The 23,432-nt window shown below is 47.8% G+C and overlaps 8 protein-coding genes across 8 annotated transcripts; 6 read left to right on the plus strand and 2 right to left on the minus strand.

Annotated features, from left to right (window-relative positions):
* Positions 1–1,523: 1,523 nt before the first annotated feature.
* On the plus strand, positions 1,524–2,777 carry AO090012000329 (putative C2H2 finger domain protein; the record flags this gene model as incomplete). Its single annotated transcript, XM_001727312.3, has 1 exon — positions 1,524–2,777. The coding sequence occupies one exon, from the start codon at positions 1,524–1,526 to the stop codon at positions 2,775–2,777; it is 1,254 nt and encodes a 417-aa protein (XP_001727364.3).
* Positions 2,778–3,345: 568 nt separating this feature from the next.
* Positions 3,346–4,495, minus strand: AO090012000330 (isocitrate lyase/PEP mutase family protein; the record flags this gene model as incomplete). The annotated part of the gene is made up of 2 exons (XM_023236435.1): positions 3,346–3,908; positions 4,006–4,495. 2 exons carry the CDS (start codon positions 4,493–4,495, stop codon positions 3,346–3,348), a joined length of 1,053 nt encoding a protein of 350 aa, XP_023091362.1.
* Positions 4,496–4,875: 380 nt separating this feature from the next.
* Positions 4,876–6,641, plus strand: AO090012000331 (uncharacterized protein; the record flags this gene model as incomplete). Its single annotated transcript, XM_023236436.1, has 6 exons — positions 4,876–4,998; positions 5,044–5,104; positions 5,162–5,333; positions 5,387–5,655; positions 5,727–6,369; positions 6,446–6,641. 6 exons carry the CDS (start codon positions 4,876–4,878, stop codon positions 6,639–6,641), a joined length of 1,464 nt encoding a protein of 487 aa, XP_023091363.1.
* A 1,001-nt stretch (positions 6,642–7,642) lies between these two features.
* On the plus strand, positions 7,643–9,288 carry AO090012000332 (fungal specific transcription factor domain-containing protein; the record flags this gene model as incomplete). Its single annotated transcript, XM_023236437.1, has 2 exons — positions 7,643–8,546; positions 8,600–9,288. The coding sequence occupies 2 exons, from the start codon at positions 7,643–7,645 to the stop codon at positions 9,286–9,288; spliced, it is 1,593 nt and encodes a 530-aa protein (XP_023091364.1).
* Positions 9,289–10,227: 939 nt separating this feature from the next.
* On the plus strand, positions 10,228–10,915 carry AO090012000334 (uncharacterized protein; the record flags this gene model as incomplete). The annotated part of the gene is made up of 2 exons (XM_023236438.1): positions 10,228–10,245; positions 10,550–10,915. The coding sequence occupies 2 exons, from the start codon at positions 10,228–10,230 to the stop codon at positions 10,913–10,915; spliced, it is 384 nt and encodes a 127-aa protein (XP_023091365.1).
* A 2,154-nt stretch (positions 10,916–13,069) lies between these two features.
* AO090012000335 (FAD-binding oxidoreductase) lies at positions 13,070–14,104 on the plus strand (the record flags this gene model as incomplete). Its single annotated transcript, XM_001727317.1, has 1 exon — positions 13,070–14,104. One exon carries the CDS (start codon positions 13,070–13,072, stop codon positions 14,102–14,104), a length of 1,035 nt encoding a protein of 344 aa, XP_001727369.1.
* A 2,705-nt stretch (positions 14,105–16,809) lies between these two features.
* AO090012000337 (uncharacterized protein) lies at positions 16,810–17,795 on the plus strand (the record flags this gene model as incomplete). The annotated part of the gene is made up of 3 exons (XM_023236439.1): positions 16,810–17,137; positions 17,226–17,617; positions 17,715–17,795. The coding sequence occupies 3 exons, from the start codon at positions 16,810–16,812 to the stop codon at positions 17,793–17,795; spliced, it is 801 nt and encodes a 266-aa protein (XP_023091366.1).
* An 849-nt stretch (positions 17,796–18,644) lies between these two features.
* AO090012000338 (uncharacterized protein) lies at positions 18,645–19,163 on the minus strand (the record flags this gene model as incomplete). Its single annotated transcript, XM_023236440.1, has 2 exons — positions 18,645–19,020; positions 19,093–19,163. The coding sequence occupies 2 exons, from the start codon at positions 19,161–19,163 to the stop codon at positions 18,645–18,647; spliced, it is 447 nt and encodes a 148-aa protein (XP_023091367.1).
* Positions 19,164–23,432: the final 4,269 nt, after the last annotated feature.

The raw sequence follows: 23,432 nt of genomic DNA on the forward strand, positions 1-23,432 counted from the left end.
TGTCCATCATCCTCCTTGTCGCGACCTTCTTTACCATGTACAATGGAGTCACTTCCCCTCTTTAGACGCTATTTTGGATGTCGCGCGTTAAATGACAGGAGTAGGATGATTCTCTGGGGTGATTAACGCAAGTTGACTGCGGCAGCGAGGATCTCTCGCGTTACGATTCCTGAATGGGACAAGAGTGAGAGATGAAGGATGCATTCATGCATTCAATTCATTGGGACGGGCAAAAACGCCCCAAACTGTCAGCCACTTAGCGATAACGATGGGCCTCTGCTCCTGCCCTTTCCTGTTGTCCCCTCGATGCCTGGAATGGTTCGCTTGCATGGATGATGGGAAAAAGAACGCTGATGGGCTCGATAAGTCTCTGTTTCCCCACGAGCGCCGTCGCGGTGGACTGTGGGTACGACGGACATCCCGAACTAATGCATTTTTGGCTTTCTTAGCAGCACCGCCTGGGGGAATCGCGCTGAGGCTGATTTGGCCTTTTGCTTGCACTTCGCGCAAAAATCTCCCTTCATTCCGAATCTGTCTGTGGTTCTGGGACAATCCCTGTCTTGTTCTTCCCTTTTCATTTTCTTCTTCTTTTTTTCGCTCCCTCATTTTTGTCGTCATCACTTCCCTCTAGAGGATTTGCAACTGGCAACTGCATACATACTCTGAACACGATGCACGTGGAAATGCGGCTGTGAAAGCTAAAACTGTCGTTGACGACAGCGGATCCTGGAATGGAATCTTCCGAAGTCTCTTTCTAAATTGATTCCAGACTGACAGCGCGTGAGGCTCTCTTGGATTGGAGCATTTGTATCCAATCATTTACCCCAATGGGGAGCATTTGGAGCTATCATCATGGCGGTTCCTCCACCCCTAATCGTGAACCACGAGGGCACCCACCCATGTAGCTAAACAGCCACTTGTCCGACTCCTGCCCGATTTGCTGAAAAGTAATTAAACAGAAAAAAAAAGTGCAGAAAAAGGGGGGATGAAAAATGCTACGAATGGTCCATCCGAGTAGCCCCCGGTCGGTCTGCGCCAAATGACCATTCCCGACCGCTGCAGGGGCGGCGCTTCTCATCAGAGTCGGAGTACGTATTTCCACTCGATGACGATCATTTTTTGGACGGTTTGATTTCCAGAGGATTTGCGGCTCTACGGCAGCCATTCACGAACGCCGATCGTCATCTGTTTTCTCAGTTTGGTTCTGGCTTTGCCCGGCTCGATGGGCACCCAGGGTGAAGACACATGCTGTTCGAGGTTTTCAGCTGGAAATAAAAATTCGCGATCGCCCAGAATTATGACGCTTGGTGTTTCTTCCCCCTCGATCAACAACCTCCATCTATCTGTTCTCCCAGAAAGGATTCTGGAACTCGTGGACCATGGACGACCCCAACTCTTTTACCGACTTTCAACATTCCTCAACCCAAGACTACGAACTCTTCCCAGACGCGGACTTTGCTGATTCCATGCTCTGCCAACGAACTGCTGAAATCCAACGCCAGATATCCCATGTCGACCACACCATGAAGACTCCGTGGCTTTCCTCGTCCATGCCTTTATCGACCCCAGGTGTGCATCTAACCCAAACTGCTTCACCATACAGCATGGAGGCCAGCGCCTTTCCTATGGGGTCCGACATTTCCTCACCATTTGGTGGTGCCTACTCATCGTCCGGAGCTGAAAGCCCCCAAAGCAATAACTGGAGGAACATGGGATGCTACATGTCGCCGCCTTCCAGTTGCGCGGACACGATGCTTCCACTCGATCACTGGGGTTCTTGCTCACCAGGCCCTTCTGGAAATGTTGAGTCCTCTATTGCACCATCTCAGATAGTGCAGAACTATCCCGTGCCCATACCGATAGCCGCCGAACTCGAACTCGAGGCTGAACTCGATCCTGAACTCGATCCTGAACTCGACCCTCGACTCGACACCGAGCCCTTGCCCGTCAACGAGCCAACCCCAGTGCATAGCCATAACATGCACCAACACAGCCAACTCGATCCTACCAACGAGACACTTAGCTATCTCGGCGCAGGACAAGCGCCTGACCAGGACTCGTTTACCTTGCCTAGTCCCCCACGTGTGCCGGCAAACAACAACACTGGCCAGAAAACGACAATGTGTCACAATCACGGCAGCAAGAAAAGTTCCCGGAGGAAAGAAACCCTTACTTCCAACTCTGTCCGCGTTTGTCGGACGTCCTCCAAATCAAAGACCAAGAAAGGCACCCGGCCCCGACGAACCTTTGTTTGCACCTTCTCTCGCTATGGATGCACTAGCTCCTTTACTTCTAAGAATGAGTGGAAGCGACATGTGACATCACAGCATGTCCAGCTAGGATTTTATCGCTGTGATGTGGGCCAGTGCAACGTTAACAATCCGAGCAAAGGCAGACCTATGAGCTGCACCAATGACTTCAACCGCAAAGATCTCTTCACCCAGCACCAGCGTCGGATGCACGCGCCCTGGGCCAAGTCTAAACAAGCCACCGAGGAGGAGAAACAACAATTTGATGCGACGCTGGAGGCGGTGCGCACTCGGTGCTGGCATGAACAACGCCGACCGCCCTCACGCAGCGCATGTGGCTTCTGTGGAGAGGAGTTCGCTGGCTTTCAAAGTTGGAACCAACGGATGGAGCACGTTGGTCGCCATTACGAGAAGGGTGATGTCGCTCTGGATTCAGAGAAAGAGGACATTGCTCTACGTGACTGGGCTATCCAGGAAGGAATCTTGTCCTGGGGGGGCGGCAGGTGGAAACTCGCTTCTCACCGTTAGGGACAGCGGGCCTTTCTTTCGTTTATCATTGCATTTCCTGCATTCATGGTTAAACCATTTTCTTGCATCATTTTCTTACTTTAATTCCATAATAACGCACGGCGGTGCATTGGCATGACTGACGACAGATATCCTGTATTTGATAGGTTTTGCTTTTTTATTTATTGATTTCTTTCCCCTCCGTTTTGATCTGGACGCCCGGCATGTTAAGTTACAGAATACCCATGAACACTTAAGGATCTCATGCATTTACCTAGAATTTCCAGACTGAGCGCAGAACGAGTACATGAATATTTGCATAGCGTCGAGTTAACCCATAGGTGGCTGGTTTACCATCCGATTAAGGGCCCGTATATTAGCATCTCCGGGCATCATACTCTAATGTATCCACCTCTACCATGAGCGAAGGAAGTATGAGGCGAGAATCCCGACTCCAAGATGGAGGACGCGTGTATGGCTACAACTGGCACCTGTTTTATATCGTAACATATTGGTAAACTCATCTAAAGGTATTTATCGACACTACGCACTTCCATTGCGACTCCCCACCAATCCATTCTCATTATATTCATACTTCACCTCCTGATCCTAAACCAGAGTTAGCAAACATCTTCAAGGACACCCACCGCAAAACCACGAGCAGACTTACCCAATATTTGTTAAATCCTACCCCCTCACAAACTTCCGCATAGCCCAAGATCATCGGCGGTGCCCCAGTAGTCATACTCCTCTTCAACGCCTCCAACGTGTCCCGGATGCTCTTCAACTTCGCCGCTACAAGCGTCCACGGATACGCAACAGCCGAGAACCCGAGCTCAGCCAGATCCTTGGCTGACAGGTTCTCCGTCAGCCCACCCTCAATGATATTAGCAAAGACAGGCAGTTGCAGTTCCTGGACACATTTTTGCATCGCCTCGCGATCGGGTAAGGCTTCGACGAATACAGCGTCCACACCAATGCGCTTGAACTCCTTTGCGCGGGCCATGGCCTCCTCCCATCCGTGGATTAGGGAGTCGGTACGGGCCAGAATAAATATGTCCTGACCGTTGTTACGGGCATCAACGGCTGCTTGAACCCGGGCGTAGGCTTCGCCTCGCGACACAACGGATTTTCCTTTTGTGTGGCCGCATCCTGGATATCCCGTTAGTCTCTCGGTACATTCCATCCATACCTGACCAGCCACCACAGAAGAGAAGAGACACAAATGGAAAGGGAAAGGGGAACATACGTTTCGGCCAAGTCTGATCCTCAATCATAATGCCCGCTGCACCAGCCGCAGCAAAACTCTCAACCGTCCTCTTGACATTCATCGGACTTCCATACCCAGTGTCCCCGTCCGCCATAACGGGGATATCCGTTGCGCGTACGGCTTCCTGGATCTTATCGCACATCTCCGCCATAGCAATGTATCCCGTATCCGGGAGTCCATAGGAGCTGGCCACGGCGTAGCCTGCCAGGAAGACAATGGGGAAGCCGGCTTCCTGCACCAGGCGCGAGGAGAGGCCATCGTACGAGCAGGCGTGGGCGATAATCTTTGTGGGGTCGGAGTGCGCTTCCAACATCATGGTGCGGAGGGTCGAGGCTTGGATGGAGGGTATTTTACCGCGGACATTCTTGAGGGTGAGAGTTTCGTCTCTGGGGGCGCCCTTGGTTGTGGGTTGGTTTGTTGGGTTGGTGGTGAAGGGGAAGGGGTAGGGGGTTGTCTGGGTGAGAGTCATTTTGAACGAGTAGATGATGATGTGGAGTTGGTCAGTGAAATGTGATGTGTTTGAATTCTGTGCTGGTCCATTGAGGTCAAAGGGAGGCGAATGTGGATATTATATAGCCGTCTCTTGATGCCGTTGAGTGTATAGTTCGAGCGGGTATTTTGATTGCGGATATTGCCAATTATCCGCGCTGGGGCCGGAATCCGGATACCCGGTTTAGGGGTCTATCACTCTACCCCGTGGGGAAGGGAGGTCAATGCGGGGAAGCTCGCTTGTAAAAGGTATAAATATGATATTCTTTAGTTGGACATGGGGCTATGGGGCTTGATTGAGTCGTTGTGGTGTTGTTATTCCCATCGAGTTAAGACCTAGTCACTCAGACTTGATCAACAATGAGCGAAAACGAAGTCAAGGAGTCTGATGCTATCCATCTTGAGCAAGCCCAATCTCAAGATGCCAAAGACATGCAGCATGTTCATGTTCTGTCTGCAGACCAGGCGTCTATTCGCCGAAAGGTATGTTTGAGATTGACGCAAGGGGTTCAGTGCTGATTCGCGCAGTTTGATCGTCGCGTTCTGCCAATAGTCTGCATACTATACATATTGTCCTATCTGGACCGAGGTACTGTGTGTCCTTGCCTCGCATTCCTAGTATAACCCCTCAGACTGAATCACGCAGGAAACATTGGAAACGCCAAGACAGCAGGTATAGACACGGCACTTGGGCTCAACGACAAGCAATGGTCGTGGGTTCTGTACTCGTTCTATATATGCTACATTCTATTTGAATGGACTACGGTCTTGTGGAAGATCTTTCCGGCTCACATCTATATTGCGATTCTTTGTATCTGGTGAGTTTGCAAGTCTTGAGAACAGTGGCCTGATCGACGCTGAACCGATACAGCTGGGGAGCAGCCGCCATGTGCAGTGGTGCAGTCACTAACTTGCCCGAGCTGATTGTTTGCCGATGTCTGCTGGGTATATTCGAGGCGGCGTTTGGGGCGGGTGCGCCCTACTTCCTATCGTTATTCTACCAGAGAGGGGAACTTGGATTCCGTGTCTCCATGTTGCTGGGGATGTCACCTGTGGCGAACTGCTTTGCAAGTGCACTTGCCTTTGGTATTACTCATATCCGCAATTCAATTGCGCCGTGGAGGCTCCTATTTATTATTGGTATGATCCTATATCGGAGGGCCTGAATACACCGTTTTTTGAATTGGATACGAGGCTAACACAGAGTATAGAAGGAGCACCAACAGTCCTCTTTTCTGTCATTGTCTTCTTCTTTCTTGCCGACTCCCCAGGAACCGCCAAATTCCTTACCGAAAGCGAACAAACCCAAGCCGTCGAGCGTCTCCAAACAGTCGACCAGACTGCAAAAAACAAGATGGAATGGAAACAAGTCCTCCAAGGCCTATCAGACTATAAGAACTACATCCACATGACAATCCACTTCTGCTGCAACTACTCTTTCGCAGGACTCTCCAACTTCCTCCCCACCATTATTCAAGAAATGGGCTATACGTCTGTCAACGCACAGGGACTCTCGGCGCCTCCATACTTCGCGTCATTCCTCCTCTGCATCGTAGCTGCTCTTATATCCGATCGATGGGGACATAGAGGATTAGTGATCACCGTATCTGCGGTAGTCGGAATGGTAGGGTACCTCATTCTCGCCGCGGTGGAGGACGAGCACAAAACCGGGGTGAGATATTTTGGAGTGTGGCTGGCGACCTGCGGAGTGTTTCCTGCGTTGTCGATTAATATCACCTGGCTGTTGAATAATCAGGGAGGGGATTCCAAGAAGGGCGCTGGGATGGCTATATTGGCGGTTTTCGGTCAGTGCTCAAGTTTTGTGAGTAGTTCGGCTTTTCCGGATTCTGAAGGGTGAGTTTCTCTGGGTTCTTTCATTTCACGTTGTTTTGCTTGAGGCGATGGAGAAAGGCTAATAGGATATTCTTAGGCCTTTTTATGTCAGAGGGTGCGCCATTGGGTGCGCATTGACTGGTTTGATCGCCGTGCTGGCATTAGGGCTGTATCTGAAATTGAGGCATGAGAATAGGCGACGTGATCGAATGTATGGGACGGTGGATCCAGATGTCCGGGTAGATGTTACAAGGGAGGGAGACAATCACCCCCAGTTTCGGTACTTGACTTAGAATATGTAGTCTGACAGTTATACCATACACATATCGATGTGGAATGAAAGGCATGCAAGTAATATAATATATTTGAACTGCCGATTCCCCACCCGTAACCGTAAGTAGTTTAGTTACGCTGCAGCTGAATTAGGGTTGATTGAAAATAATCAGAAGGCTATTTAAAAAGTTCTCCGCACGTTACTTTCCCCACATAAATTAACCTCTTTTTCCGACGCAGGCTTACTTCAAGTTCCAACTGCATGCATGCATGCAGCCATGCATCGTCCGCCACGCAGTCGCGCTGTCACCAACTATACTTACCGCCGTACATATAAGGCATGCATTCCTTGCCGGGAAAGGAAGGCGAAATGTGAGCTTTTGGAAGAAAGTCGACCACCGTGTTCTCGGTGTCGGAAGATGAACCTGGAATGTCGGTTTACGGAGAAAAGGCCGTGGGCGAGAGAGAACCCGGGTATGATGTTCTACTCTTCGTCTTTTACTCGGATCATACATCAATTCTAAAATGTCAAGAGCCTGATATGCCAAGAGCCACCTGTTCGAGGATTGCTCGCAATGGTACACAAGACGTTCGACGGAACGCACCGCAAGAAGGTGAGTTTTGTCTTGCGGGCTTTCATACGTGCTTAACCTGATTGTTTTACTTTTGTCCTAGGAAATGGAGATACATACTCTCATACCAATAGGAATGTTGTGACAGCCTTGGAGCATATGCTGCCCTCAAGAGATGATTCATTTGATCTCTTTTTACAGGGAGAGATACCAAACCCATTTCCATTTACGCCACTAACACCTACGGATAACAGTACTAACAGTGAAGGGCGAAGCTCCATAGACGCAGATATACTTCGAATATGGAGCGCCTGGCGGTTCGTTAGGATGGGGTGGATCAAAGCTCGTGAAGCAGTCACCCTTGTCGAGCTGTAGGTTTTCCGAATCAATATGCTCCCTACTGTTAAATATATAGGGAGGGCTTTAACAGATACAGATTCTTCCAAAATATGTTCCCCCTGTCTCCCGTCCTAACCGACTTCTACAATACACCCGAGAATCACTACTGGCTTGTAACTCAGGAGCCTATGCTTTGCTGCACAATATTGATGATATCGTCAAGATACCATGTCCTTCCTGGACTTGGTGGTACCTCCCGAGCATATTCCATCCATAATCGACTATGGCAGCACTGCCAACATCTCATCCTCCGGATCATGCTAGGCCAGGAAAAGCTCTCAAAGGCAAAGACAAGACATGTGGGTTCTATCGAGGCACTTCTTCTGATGTGCGAATGGTATCCACGGGCGCTGAACTTTCCTTTGGAAAACGATGGATGGGACTCAGATCTGATTCTTACAGAGCCAGACCTCCGAGATCCTCCGGCACCAGCGAGCGAAATACCTATGTCCGATCGCTGGAAAGAAGATGTCGTTGAACCTACTAGACGGTCTGATCGGATGTCATGGATGCTAGTCAGCACTGCGCTGGCACTGGCGCATGAGCTAGGCATCTTTAAGAATGATAATGGGAAGAGGAAGGATGAGTATGATGTAACTGGTATGCGGTCGGACGCAGGGGTCTATCTGCAACAGTTGGAGTGGAGACGTCGCCGTCTTCCTTCTTTGTTGTATGTGTTTGCCAACATGCTCGCTTCCCGGTTGGGATGCACATCACTTATTCCCGAGATACCGATAGTCAATGCTGCCGAGGGTGTCACAGGTTGTCCCTGTGTAGACAATGAATGGATGTATTTCATGGCTTCATGGATCGACTTAACCCGGTTGGCTAAAGATATCACCGACACGCATTTCCCAGCAATAGCCAGAAGCGGTGATCAGACGAGGAACTTAGGATCTTCAGAAGACTGGGACAGCATGTTATACCGCTGGCAAGCCAGCCGGCCAACATTAAGTGAACTGCACCGACTGCTGTTCTGTTACTTCACCTGCTAATAAGACTCACAGATTCCCATCTGGAATCCATCCTTCACATCGAATACCAATATCTCCAAGTCTTCACAAACTCCATTAAAGTCCAATCCCTGGTTGAAAACATCCTCAACTCACCTACCCAGTCTGCCAGCACTGACCGCACCTGCATCGATGAAGTAATCAACAGGTCATCTGAGATCCTACAATGGTTACTCATCCAGCCCAGCATTCAATACCTCCCCATCCGCGTCTTCCTACGAATCATCAGTTCCTCAATTTTCCTCATGAAAGCCTTGGCACTAGGCGTCCGAACCACACAGCTTCACACCTCATTAAACCTCCTTGAACAGACGATCAGTACCCTACAATCGAGCTCATTAGACGACATGCAGCTCGTATCGCAATATGCATCCCTATTGCAGATCCACGTTTCTCGTCTGCGACAGACCTTCATGACTTCGGCACAGGAGAGGGAGAAGGACGTTCAATCGGAAGGTCAAGAAAATACCAATACGATATCACTAGCCGGGCAGACAGAGCTAGTGCAAGGATCTCATGACCCTATGCTCGGGCAGTTAGATGAAGGTGGGGATGATTGGCTGTGGTTGCCTATTGATCCACTCATGGCGCCCTTTGGCACTTGGGATGATAGTGGTCAGTTGGATTATGGATTGAATGCGGCGCATTTGGACTTGGACTTTATTTGGAATTTGCCGCCGTGAAGGGTGCTTTCAGGTTTGTGGTTGGAGCCTCTGCTCGAAATGGCCCTTGTATAGGTCAACCATGTTAAGGCTCGATAGGTGGGTTAACGGAAGAATATATTTGTTTGCCCTACACCAACATATATCATAATTCAGTTTAGAGAAGGCTACCGCCTACAATGTTACCAGCTCAAGGCTCAGTTTAGATCCAAGAAATAATTATTGTCCTCAACTATCGGTGAACACTAAGCCCTAACCCCTTCCGTGGCCAGGCCTATTGTGGCCATACCAGGTGATATACGATATCAATGAATAGCTCCGTATTATAACATCCCAACATGTCATTTGCCGAGCTAAAAGAGCATGGATAGAATGGCACGATCCTAGCCTGCCAAGCTTTCAACCAACGAGGCTGGCCTTGGCTTCAAGGGTCGGGGGGAAACAAAGAGGACATAGCAAGGATTGAGATCCTGAACTGCAGGGAGACCAAGACCAACATCGCTGGCCCTAAGCTCTCAGCCCCAACGTTCCAGGCCGAAATAAAATATATATTAACCCGTTTGCCGATGCACTGGACAGAAAGTGACTTACATTATCCTCTAGTCAATTTTACGCTTTGGAGTTCCGCGACCATGGCCAACATCCCATTCCCAACCGTGCCCTATCCGCCAATGGAGCCACCGGCTCACCGTGAGAAGAAGATGAAGGTGCTTGCGCTGGGCATGTCACGCACCGGGACCATGTGTGGGTGAACCCCATTCCTAGGTCCAATAGAGAATATGAGAGCTAACAATAAATAAAGCATTATACGTTGCACTGAAGAAGCTAGGATACAACAGCTATCATATGGCAGAATGTTCCCTAGACCAACACAATGGGTCGCTAGGCCTCTGGACGAAAGCCATCAACGCAAAATTCCATGGCAACGGTCGGAAGTTTTCGGGCGCAGATTTTGACCGAATGCTTTGGCGCTATGATGTGAATCCCGCCCCCTGTCTTACTAGCCTCATTATATACCACAGTGGGCAACACTAATCCGTTAGTCAGGCTGTGACCGATATTCCCTGCATTCTGTTCGCCGAAGAACTCATGGATGCATATCCCGACGCGCAAATCGTTTTGACTACGCGGCCGGTTGATTCCTGGTTGCCGTCTATGCAGCAGACGTTTTATGCAATCTTAAGTTGGAAGCGCTGGGCTTTGCTTGAGTTCATTGATAGAGTACCTACCCATCGCACCCCTGGTCCCCCCTATTCTGGATTTGTTTCTAAAAGTTTCGAAGTCCTACATAGGCCTATACATCCCTCTCCTCCGGTCCTCTCTATCTGTATGGACCGGCGGAAACTGGCAGGATACAAGCCGTCTCCCTACCGGCTTTGAAGCCCACTATGACCAAGTCCATGCTGCCGCGCGGGCACGTGGACGTAAAGTGCTTGAGTTCAAGGTCCAGGATGGCTGGGATCCTCTCTGCCAGTTTCTAGGAAAGGAAGTCCCGAGTGAACCGTTCCCTCATGTCAATGAAGGTGATTTTATTGCTAGATTTCATGTCATTATTTTCTGGGTGCGGCTGGTAGGCTTGGCGAAGAAGGGCTTGATATGGGCTTCCCCTGTTGTTGCTGTTGGGGCTGCTTGGTGGTATTTTGGCTGAGTGGTATAAGGGCCATGAGTCAGTTTGACGATATTTTAATCAAAGAAACGCGCCTAAGTAAAACTGAGGAGCATTTGGCCATGGCACAGGCCTGGTGTTGCGCTTAGTAGATACAAAGACAGAATAGGCAAGCCGGACTATTTTTCGTGTATCTGTATAAGTTCGTCACAATTGAATATGCAATCCGATTTGTTTATGTATCTAACTATCTGATCCAAAAATATATGACACTCTGGTGGATCCAACACAAATCAAAAGAAATACGGAAGATCCAACGGGAGCACGAGGGTTTGTGATCACTGGCGCAGTTATTTAGACTTGCATTCTAGACCACAACATCGTTAGCGGCGTATCTCTCAGGTTGACAGGGATATACTATCTCCACGTGGTCAAGACGTATCGGTCATATTGAATATTGATGATGTAGTCTTGAAAATTGTCGCCTCCAATGCCGGGAACGCGCTCTTCTGGATCCTTCAACTTTGTAAGTGTTCTGCCGTATAGCTCATATAGCTCGGCCTTCAACTCTATAGAAGTGGTACCAAATAACTCAGGATATATATAGCCGAGCCTTTCCCAGTGTTGAGTATCATTCGAGGAATAAAATGAACCTTGACTGTCCTTATGGAATGGCAGCAAGGGATCAGTTGGCTTTGGGTCGCCTTCAACACGGTCGTCGAACCACTTGTCAGGATTCAAGTACTGCCAGATTGCCAGAATCCTTAGCCGTTCCATAGGTTACCCTCAAACAGAAGTACGCTCACTGAAGACATTGTTCGGCATTATCTTGGTAGTTGCGTAACAAAGTCTCGTCACAATCATACCCCTAACAGCTTTCAATTGGATCACAGACAGATGAACCTACAAAACCTCTGGAAAGAAAACATTTATTGACGACGACCATAAATCCTGAGAGTTCGAGTAGCCTCATATGCAGGGCTGATTAATATCTTTGACCCCACCTTTCGGTAATAAGGCTCCGCAACGGCCCGCACCCTGGCCACGACCCGCGCTGTTCGAACGCCACGTCATAGCGCTATAGATCTGACTAGCCGATACCCCTTCTATGTATTTTCCATTCAATCCGAGCAGATCCTGCCATTTCAGCCCTGCAACAGGTTGCATTCCGTTGATGCATTGGACTGAAATGTGCGGCACAATGGGACAAATATAGGCTTCCGGGCGACGATCCTACTTTTCCATTGCACACTTGATATCCGTATGACGTTCGTCCTACTAGCTTGCTGCACCTCAGTCTACGTTAATACTAGTGGGTCATGTACTTGCTCATTTCAGGAGAACTGAGCCCCTCGCAGGTCTCTTCTAGCTAATCAATTGCCTTCTTGTTAAGGTTCAAGAATTATTCCGGCCATTTGCCAGGGATAACTTTCAGCGGGTATGAGCCATACGCAGTGTGGTGTGGCTCTGGCAACTCTAGGCACTCAATGTAGCTGCGCCTAGACCTCGCAGATTCCATGAGATATCATTCCTATATCAGACTTGCCACCCGTGGGTGTAAGCACGGGCCCTCACACGTATTCATGTCAAGATACGTCTCATGTAAGGTGGCCTGTCATGCATTGTGAATGTGGCATGGCTATCACCTACAGAATAACGTAACTACCGCCCACATAGCCAGTGAACAATACCTGGGCCTGTTGGTCGTGTGAGGTAACAGTCACCCATATTCATAAGCTCTTAGACATAACAATATTGAGGTTGGTTTGAAGCCTTACTCTAACTGGCCATCTGCTGGTCGCTCTCATTTGTCATCTGAAGCCGATATCAATGACAGACAAACTTTCTTCCAGTATTCGTATCGCGCTATCGGCTTCGGTTCATCGAGGGAATGGCGTGGAATGAAATAATGCATGGCAGTCTGATCTAACATGCACCTCGTCCTTTATGGACCACCAAACTTGAGGTTAGACACTGCGCTAAGCACATTTTCTGATTGAATTAACTGTTAAAGGCTCCAGTATCCTGAAAAGATAAAAAGTCCCACCTCTGGCCAGGTCCCTCACTGCTCGAATTGTCTCTCGATCAACCTTTCTTACTTATAAAAACCAGAGAGCCAAGAGCGGCTCTAAGAAAAATCCACTAACAAAATCCATAACACTTGGTTCTTAGTCAACTTTATTCCTCCTCAGCGCTATGTCCGGTATCCTTGCAAGCTTGGAGTTTGAACAAATTGCAGTGTACAAACCTGGGGAGGTTGAGTATGAAAAGTCTGTTGCGACTGCATATCTGCTGTACCGCTTCGCGAGACCTTCATACGTAGTTCAGCCTACACATCCTGCCCAGGTTCAGGACATTGTGAGGTACCTCATCGAGTATAATGACAGACAGAAGCCAGACTCCCAGGTATCCATCACGATCAAGAATGGCAGTCATTCTTATGCAGGGTTCTCCTCCACCGATAAGGGGATCTTGTTGGACCTCTCAAAGATGAATAGGGTGAAGCTCAACCTGGACAAAGTCTCTCATCCAAAATCAGTTATCATCAGAGGGGGTGCCTTATGGGGTCATTTATATAAGCAATTGATCAACGGGAGGCATAAAGGGTACATGCTCGCTGGTGGGGACTGTTCCACTGTCGGAGTGAGTGGTTTTGTTCTGGGTGGTGGTCTCAGCGCGTTCTCCAGAAGCCTCGGAATGGCATGCGATAATTTGACGGAGGCGACCATAATTACTGCCGACGGTAGAATGGTTACAGTTGGGGAGAACAGTGACCCGGATTCAGATGAAGGCAAACTATTCTGGGCACTCCGTGGTGGCGGTGCCGGGAACTTTGGTATTGTCGTCCAGCTGAAAATGAACATCCACCAGCTCCAGAAAGAGGACGATAGTGCTAGGACTCGGGAAACGGTGATAGCTGGAAGATACACATGGTTTCCATATCCCGGGGAGGTGGAAGAAGCTAAACTTATGGCCACGATGAATGAGTCCTATACGACGAAGTGGGTGGATAGCCTCGCCATTCACAGTACATGGATCTGCGATCTCCAAGAGGCCAGGACTCTACCTGCAATTCGCTTCATTGTCTACCACAATGGCGAGAAGAATAGCATCGATAAGCAGCTTGACAAATTGGTCGAACAAGGGAATCCATCGGATCAAACGAGCGAGCGGAGGCGGGAGTTGGCGAAACCTCTCAGAAGGCGAACCGACTACGCTGTTCCTTCATGAGACCCTTCTAACTCAGTGGTCCGAGGAAACCCAAATGTTCTTTCCTTCTGACAAGTCCTACAAGTACTTTTCCTCCTTTGTGTTCGAGAACGATGAAAGCACAATCAAGGAAGTTACCTCCATGATCAAAGACAGGATGAGAGCTTTCAGAAACCAGTTCTCAGGACAACAGGGTTTGCTGCAGGTTACGCCTATTCATTCTGGAGGCAAGGCAGGGAGCCCCGCTGCCAACGCCACGGCCTTCCCCCGGCGGAAGGACATATGTTATATCACATACATTATGGTGCGGTGGAGAGAAAAATGGTTGGGGGAGGAGATGAAGTCATTCTGAGTGAGTTTCACTGGAGAGTTGAGGGAGAAGTCTATGAAAGGGAAGGCAGCATTCATCAATTTCGCCGAAAAAAATACTACGCCGCAACCAATATGAAGATGCTTACTACGATGTGAACGTCATCAAGTTGCAGGAAGTTAAGGCACACTGGGACCGGAAGAACCTTTTCCACTTCTCTCAGAGCAATCAGCTCGTGTCACCGGAAGCCGGATATGCGGCAGGTGACTCCTATCGTCCTGCGACAGATGAACAGCTTGTCCACGATCAATGGGAAAGCTCTACATCTACACTTCCCCAAACGAATGACTTTCCTGGAATTGAAGGATATCCCTACTCGGGGTTTTGAGATACGAGTGGGAAAGGGTTTGGTAAGTGTATATGTATTCACACCCGCTTGTGCTGATATCCTTCGTAACTAATTGTAATTTTTTTGAAAGCTTCCTAGTGGCTGAGCTTCGCTTGCAGCATGTGAGCTGATACAATCACAGTCATCTAAGTGAATATCACGACCTTTCTCTGCTCTACTGCCCATTCATTTGTATGAGCCAATGTGCACTTGATTGTAGACTCTCAATTTAGAGTCGATTATCTTCCCTCTATAGCTTCTTATCAGCTACCATATCAGCACCAAACTGTGCAATTTACATAACTAAGGACCATGCTATATAAAAGACCATTTGACTCAAATCACCAGATATTGCTGGTAGTTCGCACCTACTGTGTTTAATTTCCCATCGGAAAAGCCGATGGTATCGGCAACGCGCCGAGCCCTAACCAGCTCCGAGGCAATTAAACGGACCATTGGTAGGAAGGATTAAATATGATCAAATGTTCTAAAGAAAGTTTAATAAATAAACGAATACACAAACAAGCAGCCTCCTTGGGCGATAACCGAAGCTGCATTCATTTACGAATTCTCGGCTTTCCTAATTAGGATATTGATCAGATCCGAAACATTGCATCCTACAGCCGAAGCACTAGATACAAGGGGCTGAGAGTAATACTCTACTTGGCAAAGTCTAACCTCATATCATCGGAATTTAATTCCCTCCGTTAATCTGGGGTAGACCAGATCATGACCGGCCCGGTGGACCTCAACCTTTCCACTTCAGGAAGCTGGAGCCATAGATTAAGTATCGACCTCCACAAAGCCCTTCCCCGGATGTAACTCTGCAAAGCTTGATAGATTGAAGAATGAATCTATGTTCAAATGTACCCCACCGGAAGAATACTATAGCAATATGAAGGACATAGCATAACTATATAACACAGACCCTCTCTTCCTCTTCACACAAAGAAAAGCATCAAGTCTTCATTCCATCCGCTACAACACAAAGTTACTCAATCCACAAAGCCATTTTAAGTCACAATGATGCTCCCCAAATCCCTCCTCCCCCTCTCCATCATCTTCCTCCCATGCGCCCAAGCATGCCTCGAAGTCGTCGGCACCCTTTTCGTCTCCCACTCTACCTCATGGAACGTCCAGTTGAAGGACGACGGGGAACAGACCTGCAGCTTCAACTGTAATGCATGGACAACCACCTGCGATGCAACCTGCAACGATGGCTATAAGGCCAAATGGACAACGACCACAGATTGGAGACATCAGCCCGGAAAGCTGCATTACGATACACCCCATGGATCGTACGACCTGGATGTGCCAGTTGAGGACGGCTCGGAGGTGACGTACAATTGCTGTGGTGGTAATGTGCCGTGTCAGTGTACTCAGATTACCTACCGAGGAAACTTCTGGTGCTGAGTTGGGGGAGTTACTTATTTGTGAGTTTTGACTCTAGGCTTTTAAGAAGGACTTGAGCGTTGAATGTACTGATATGTAGAGTCTAGGGGTTGGAATATCTGGGAAAGTGAAGGGATGGCACTTTGGGTATTAGTTGGGTAATAGCTGCGTTGGGAACCGAGGCTTCGAACACATGTTGTGTACGCTTGCTTATCTCGTTGGTTGCCTGGGGAGAGATATACATAGCCAGTCAATTAAGAGATAATTATTTACAATGTATGTAATTCTCTGGGTATACCCTTGTGGAATGATGTTTTACATCTTTCTATATGTCTTGCTCTGTAGGACCTGAATGCACCAAAACAATTAGGATCAGATCGACTGGCGCACAGTGGTAGAATGTATTACCAAACCATGGACCGACACGGATATATCAATATACATCCTTGCAGTGAGAAAGACCGGACAGTAATATTGAGCAAGGAAGGAGTCTAGGGATGCATAGATAAACAGATAGATAAGATGCGTCGCTATATGATTAAAACCGGGATGGTAAAGCGGGGTAGCGTGTTATCTTCAGATAGACGACTCTCATAAACAAACAACAGAACCACACTGGCAGTCTCATTGCACATCATGGAGCAGCTCTCTCTATCAGGCATCTCACCGAAGGCGGACTTTGAGAATATTCCAATCATTGACGTCGCAGCTTTAAAGAGTCCGGATCGCAGAGAACGACAGAGACTAGCGAGGGAAATCTATGATGCCTGCACACAGGTTGGGTTCTTCTACATTAAGGTGACTTACATCTCTTCACGATTCCAAATTCCACTGATCATTAACATATGTCCTGCAGAATCATGGGATATCGGAGGAGCTAATAATGGCTCTTCACGATGCGGCGCATCGATTCTTCGCCCTCCCAGAAGAGCAGAAAATGGAATATTCTGTGGCGAAGTCGAAGGTGTGTATTTACCCAAGGGATCCAATACCAAAGAAGAAATGCTTAAATAATTGATAGAAATATCGTGGATTCATGCCCGTATATGCAGAGGAAATATCGAACGCTGATGATCCGTGTGAGCGCACCGATACAAATAATATAGGCGCGCTTCTGGAATCATTTGATATCGGTTATGAAATCCTCGCTGATCCCCAACGTGCAGCAGATGATGTGCTTCCCCCAGACACATATGATCTATACGGAGACAACCAGTGGCCCAGCAATGAGGTGCTTCCAAAATTCCGAGAAACGTATTTGCTGTATTGTGCCGAGGCACTCACCCTCTGTCGAAGACTAATGAGAAGCTTTGCACTTGCCCTTGGCCTCGACGAGGGTTTCTTTGACCCCGTGATGAACTTTCCGGGGGTCACATCCCGCCTCTTGCATTACCCACCCCAGACTGTGGAGGGAGAGGTCAGAGATGGGCTCGGGGCTCACACGGTAGGCGATCGAATCCTAACATTATGTCCTGCTGCCGGCCCAGCTAATGGTGATCGTTTCACTTAGGACTACGAATGCTTTACGATTTTGTCTCAAGATAACGTACCCGCATTGCAAGTCCGTAACGCTCGCGGCGAATGGGTGGTGGCGCCTCCTATTCCAGGGACGCTGGTTGTGAACATCGCTGATTGCTTGTCTAAGTGGTAGGCGCTTGACCTTTGTGATGGTTATATGGATGTTGACCCCCCTAGGACAAATGAGACCTTCAAGTCCACTGTTCACCGAGTCATCAATCTTACTGGTCAAGAACGTTATTCAATCCCCTTCTTCTTCGGAGTCGACTATAATACCACAGTGTCAGTCCTGCCAAGTTGTATCTCCGATGACAGGCCGGCATGTGTAAAGCCGTTCGAGGCTGGTAAGGTGAGTACACTATGAACTATATTCTTGGGTGAATTGTTAGTGGCTAACAATCCATGGTTGCAGTTCGTGCGTGCACAACTAGCGAAGACCTATGTTGCTTACGGTGAGGAACCTTCCACTAAGGCACGGTGACGTACTTCTATGACTAGCAGAGCCCTAGATAAGTAGGTAGATCCTTGCTGGAATGAGAACAGCAAGGTTTAGTTTTAAATCTAATCTTGACCTATCTTACACCTAGTTATTTTTACTCTATTGAAGATTGTGGAGGCAGCCTTTAGCGAAATTAGCAGTTAGAAAAAGCTTTATATACGGAATCCTTCTTAAGACAGAATACATCATCCAGTAACACTCACAAAAACAGCACTAAAGTGTCAGAACAGTCCCACAGTGCCTCATTCTAGTTAGAAGGAGCCTCTACAAACAACAGCTCTTATCTCAAAAATAAGATCTGAACAAGGTAACTCTTTGCAAGTCAGGCACAGCTCGTACTCAACATGCAAAAGTCGATTATGTGCTAATAATGAATAATGTCGAGAAAGAGATTCATTCGTTATTACTATAAAACAAAAACGTATCTGTCATCATATCCAGACATCCTGCTCTCTCAAAGCGTCGGCCAAGAAGGATCGATAGGCTCCAAATCACCAGCTCCATGAAAGTCCTCCAAAATCTCCGCCTGTTCACTCAAGAGTATTCGATCGGCCTGAGTACCAATTTTGGCCAAATCGCGCCATCGCGCAAAATCGTCCGGGTTGCGTTTATCTCCATGGGCAGCCACGCTCTCAGTCCAGTGTCCCTTTGAGAAAGCCAGCAAGGTACTCAAGCATTTGTTGGTGATGTCCCAGCACATAGAGCAAATGGTACCGGTCTCTTCAAGCCAATTAATCTGCCACAGTTCTCCGGGGCGGATACACTGGTATGTCGCAGCCTGGAAATTCTTACGACCGGCCATCGGGCCACCGTGGATAGCGTAAACTACTCTGTCCTCGTTGTAGATCCAGAACTCGTAGCGCCATTTCTCGGGGTTGCCGTTGGCATCTTGGGCGGCGTACTCATAGATAATATGGCGGTTGCGGAGGTCGGCGTCAAAGGTTGAGCCTTCGAGTTGAGGGAGGACGGGCATATCTGAGGGATTGAAAGCGGAAAAGGCCAGAAGATATGATAGAAAAGCTTAGTCTAGAAGAATAGTAGAGAATGGTGTGGTTAAACACCTTTTCGTAAGAGAAATCCATAAGGTTTATATACTTTAGCATTTAGTAAAGTCTATCAGACACCCCTGCTCTTAGCCGAAGGATCTGCCGATCTGCCCCAAATAATCCCCCAATAGCACTCCGAGGTGCTTAGACTAAGCATGCAACTACTCAAAGTTTAATGCTATACGGACTAAGCTAATCGGACGTCTCGGCCTGCTCGAAAGTCTAGAATATCCTCACAACCATTCTTTGTAACTGGTGGTGTCTTGACAGTATGCGTAGTACGGCAAGCCATTGCGGCCAGTCCGCATTCATTTATTTTCCTATATTCTTAACTTATGTCTGCCGGCAGAATAGTTTACTATACTAGATCAATTTGAATTGATTACTTAGTCTGCTTAATCTGCTTAGTCTACTTAGTCTGGCTAATCTGCGTGGTCTGCGTGGCCTCAATGGTCTACTTAGAGTTTTAGTCTACGTATTGAATTAATTAGAATTTAGGCTTACCGCAGTACTGACTAATAAAAGGCGGTCCCCTGAGCGGTAAAAGGTCAGCCAGAAAGAAAAAGGAAAGGAAAGGATAAAAAAGGCCAAAAATAATAGAAAATGAATTAATGCGGAGTGGCAGCATTGGCTTGCCGTATTGAATAGTACATGCCGAGGTTCATATACTGTACCGAACGGCTTGCCGGGGGACATCATGGTGGAGCACGCCTTCTATAATCCACTATATATCATAAAGAGAGGACCAATATAAGGCCGGGTGGCGTTGCCACCCTGAGGCTAAGCTTAATGTGTATAGCTTGCATTGCAAATTTTCGGTTAAGGAGATTCTGCCCCACTTTGGGCTCATAATAAAATGCTTGAGGCCGATGAGGTTTTGTGTACGTATCTTGGCGTACGTCAAAGAAGAGGGCATCAATGCATCTGACGTATCATCGAAAGGCTCTGCGAACTCAATATCCCTTCTTGAACTTGCTCTATAGAAGCAGTACTAAGCAATGCGCACACATGTTGAGCCCCGATGATCTTATAATACATGATGCCTTACTTTGGCGATTCCTTGTTTGAGTCGAATATGAGACTCAGAAACAATAGCTACTGGTATCCAACCTGTGCAGGGCAAGAACCGTAGAAGCTTCAATACCATTCCCGAACAATAGTTATTTAGACTTGATCCCATTATAGACGAATTCTCCTGTATACTCGTCCACTTCTATAAGTATGTTTTGAGTAAGTGTCACAAAGTTTGTTAAAGTCCACGTTGGCCCCCCATATCACAGAGTAACTCAGACTCACTACAATCTTTCCATTTCTTCTCCCTTATAGTCCTCGATTGTCTGCGATGTCTCTTGACTGAAGGTGATTCTTCACCCACGGTCTGGCTTTCTATTTTTCTTTTCAGTCGCTCAGCGGGTTTTGCCCCATCCTGTCCGGAGGTAATTATATATTGCCATGGGAGTCGCTAACTAGCGTCGACGGGCGAATGCAAGAATAGAGTTCAATTATTAGGTTTCGTTCGGCTTATCTCCAGCTGCAGGTGAGTGATAAGCAGTGCCGAGTTGTAAGGATCAGGTGAACGCCCATAAGTAGGGCGAGGCGAGGAGACTCAAACATTATATTTCAAATTATTCCCACATACAGTCGATATAGCGGAGGTACCCACCGCTTTCGGAGGTCCATTATTCTTAATACTTTCCTTGTAGTTCTGCGTTTACACATTCCCCCACGATAGAGCGACAAAAGAGATTTGATTCGACGTAACTTTGCCACGCCCATATAACTCAGAGCGTATTACTGAATTGTTGTAATGGAATGCATTTTTTTTCTTCTAAGGCTCAGTCTGATTCGAGATATGCTTTTATCGACCGTGATTTGCTTCACTATTCCGAGACGCCTACTATATCCGAAGGACAGGCATTTTTATAACGCTATAGAAAGATAGACTTGATGTTATTCTACCGAGAGTCAAGGCACTACAGCCGGTAAAATACCCCTGGTTGATTCGGTACTCAAATACATCACTCCGAGCTCAGAGAAGGTACGGGAATTGGGAAACTAGGAGAGTGCAACAGAAGGGAATGTACGAGTAGAAGGCTAAAGCTTTTAGGGCACCTCTCCCTCCAGCTTGATTAGGTCGGGAGTCTACCACTTAATATATCTCAATCCCGCTCGGCCAAAATGCCATGGACATCAAAGTCGCGCTACCTTATACGGAACTATATATATCCGCTAGATACTGTTAACTATATATTGGAAACATGAGAAGTCATTGTCTGAATGTCTCATTCTTCTATTGTGGGTGTATGTAAATATTATCTCTATAGGTATGCACTTTTTATCAAATGGTTGAATCATTCAAACACATGTAGAGCTTAAGCTTAGGGTTGCTACCTGTGCGGAGCGTTGGGGACAACTTGAACTCCGAAAACTTCGGATCCGAGGGGCCGGATCCGAACCCGCCGTAGATCAACGGTTCACGTGACCTAAAGCCCTGAGCCCTATATGGGCATACTCGGAATTCCATTGCAATGGGGCACGAAATACGCTGTAGAGCATATGGTAGTCAAAAGAGCTGAATTAAAGAGCCAGAGTATATATACACAGCCATAGGAAAATTGAATGGCATGGTGGAAAACATAGAATTGTTCAAAAAGATCAAAGTTGAAGTAGAATGTAGACGGGAACGAGCCACCGTCCACCGGAATAGAAAACTAAAACCAGAAGTAAAGCCACGACGAACGAGAATGAAATGTCGATGAGACCCTTAGTGCTCAAAGCATACTATGCTTCAAGCTCGGCTGGAGGCCCTCGCCTTACTTCCTTTGCTTTGGCCCTTGGCTTAAAGCCCCTGAAGGAACCTCGTTCCTGGCCAGTAGTCTGGGGGGTGGGATTGCTCTGGGGGCGCTTTCGTCGACGAAAGATGCGGGTTACAACAGCTATGATGAAAACGGCCAACCCAAGCGCAGCTGCACCGATGCCGATGCCTGCTTTGGCGCTTGGAGATAAGGCAGTTGACTCAGGGGGATTAGGTTCTGTCGAGTCTATTGAAGTAGTGGGTTCCGTTGGAGCTGTCGATATAGTTGGAGTCATAAGTGTACTTGGGGCGGCTGATGTTATGGGAGTTAAGTATGGTGCCAGGAATGTAGGTGTCGGCAATGTTGTTGATGTTAGCTGTGGGGCAGACACTGCAGGTGTGGGAGTAGCGCTTGAAGAAGTAGATACGGCCCCATATAGGCCTATATCTGTTGATTGGAGCATGACCATGATGGGTTGAGCCCACATTGTCAAAGGTGCGCTGACAAGCGTGTCTTTCTCGCTGCCTGGAATAGCAAGAGGCACTCTGGTGGTTATTGTCGACTCCATGCTGCTTAGACATCCAACGAGCGGTGTTGGGGGAAAGTTGTTGTCATTTACGGTGGTCTTGTAATAGTTGTGATTCCTGACGTTTGGTTCAGTAATCGTGCAAGCAAATAGGGCGAGGGGCTTCGTAGGGCAACATACGAGGGACAGCAGGTTGCAGTCGTAGTCGGCCCATTAATGGTGATATCTGCAGAGGTGTATCCAATAGGGCAGTATCCTGGACTAAAGACATGGGTTGCCATTTCTCTCCCCGTGTTGCTGAAGCCTGGAGGATAGCATGAGGTGACATGGCTGATTGCATTTTGTAGTAGTATGCCATTCACTAGGCTGTCTGGACCCGTAGGGGCGAAGGTCCAGCTAGTCGAGCAATCAGGAGGAGGGGTAAAAATAGTTGTCAACGGGACAATCGTTATGGTGATTGTTGCACTACCGGTGATTGTCGTTGTCTGCATCACGGAATAGATTTGTTATGAAGGTCTTGAATATAATCCAAATTCAAAGTAGTATTCTTAGACTCATTAGAAAATATACGACGTTGCAGGTAAACAACAATAACATGAATCTTTCATCGAGGATAGACAGGATATACACTGTTCATTGATATATAGAAAAAGGCCCATAGACTACGACGACAACATCTCCGCAACAAAGGAAGATATCCTTGCCAGGTATAGGGTAGCCAGGTTGCATCAACAATCTAGAGCTGGCGAAATGGTGGTTGCTGCGTTGTTCCTGCCATCCACCTTGGTATCCCACCGAATGAGCGTAGCCCCTTAGTGACGCATGCTTTGTCCACGCTAGGAGTTCCCACTGCTCCTCATGTCCTTTCAGTCCAT

The sequence above is a fragment of the Aspergillus oryzae genome, chromosome 4, assembly GCF_000184455.2.
Source record: "Aspergillus oryzae RIB40 DNA, chromosome 4".
NCBI classification, from domain to species: Eukaryota; Fungi; Ascomycota; class Eurotiomycetes; order Eurotiales; family Aspergillaceae; genus Aspergillus; species Aspergillus oryzae.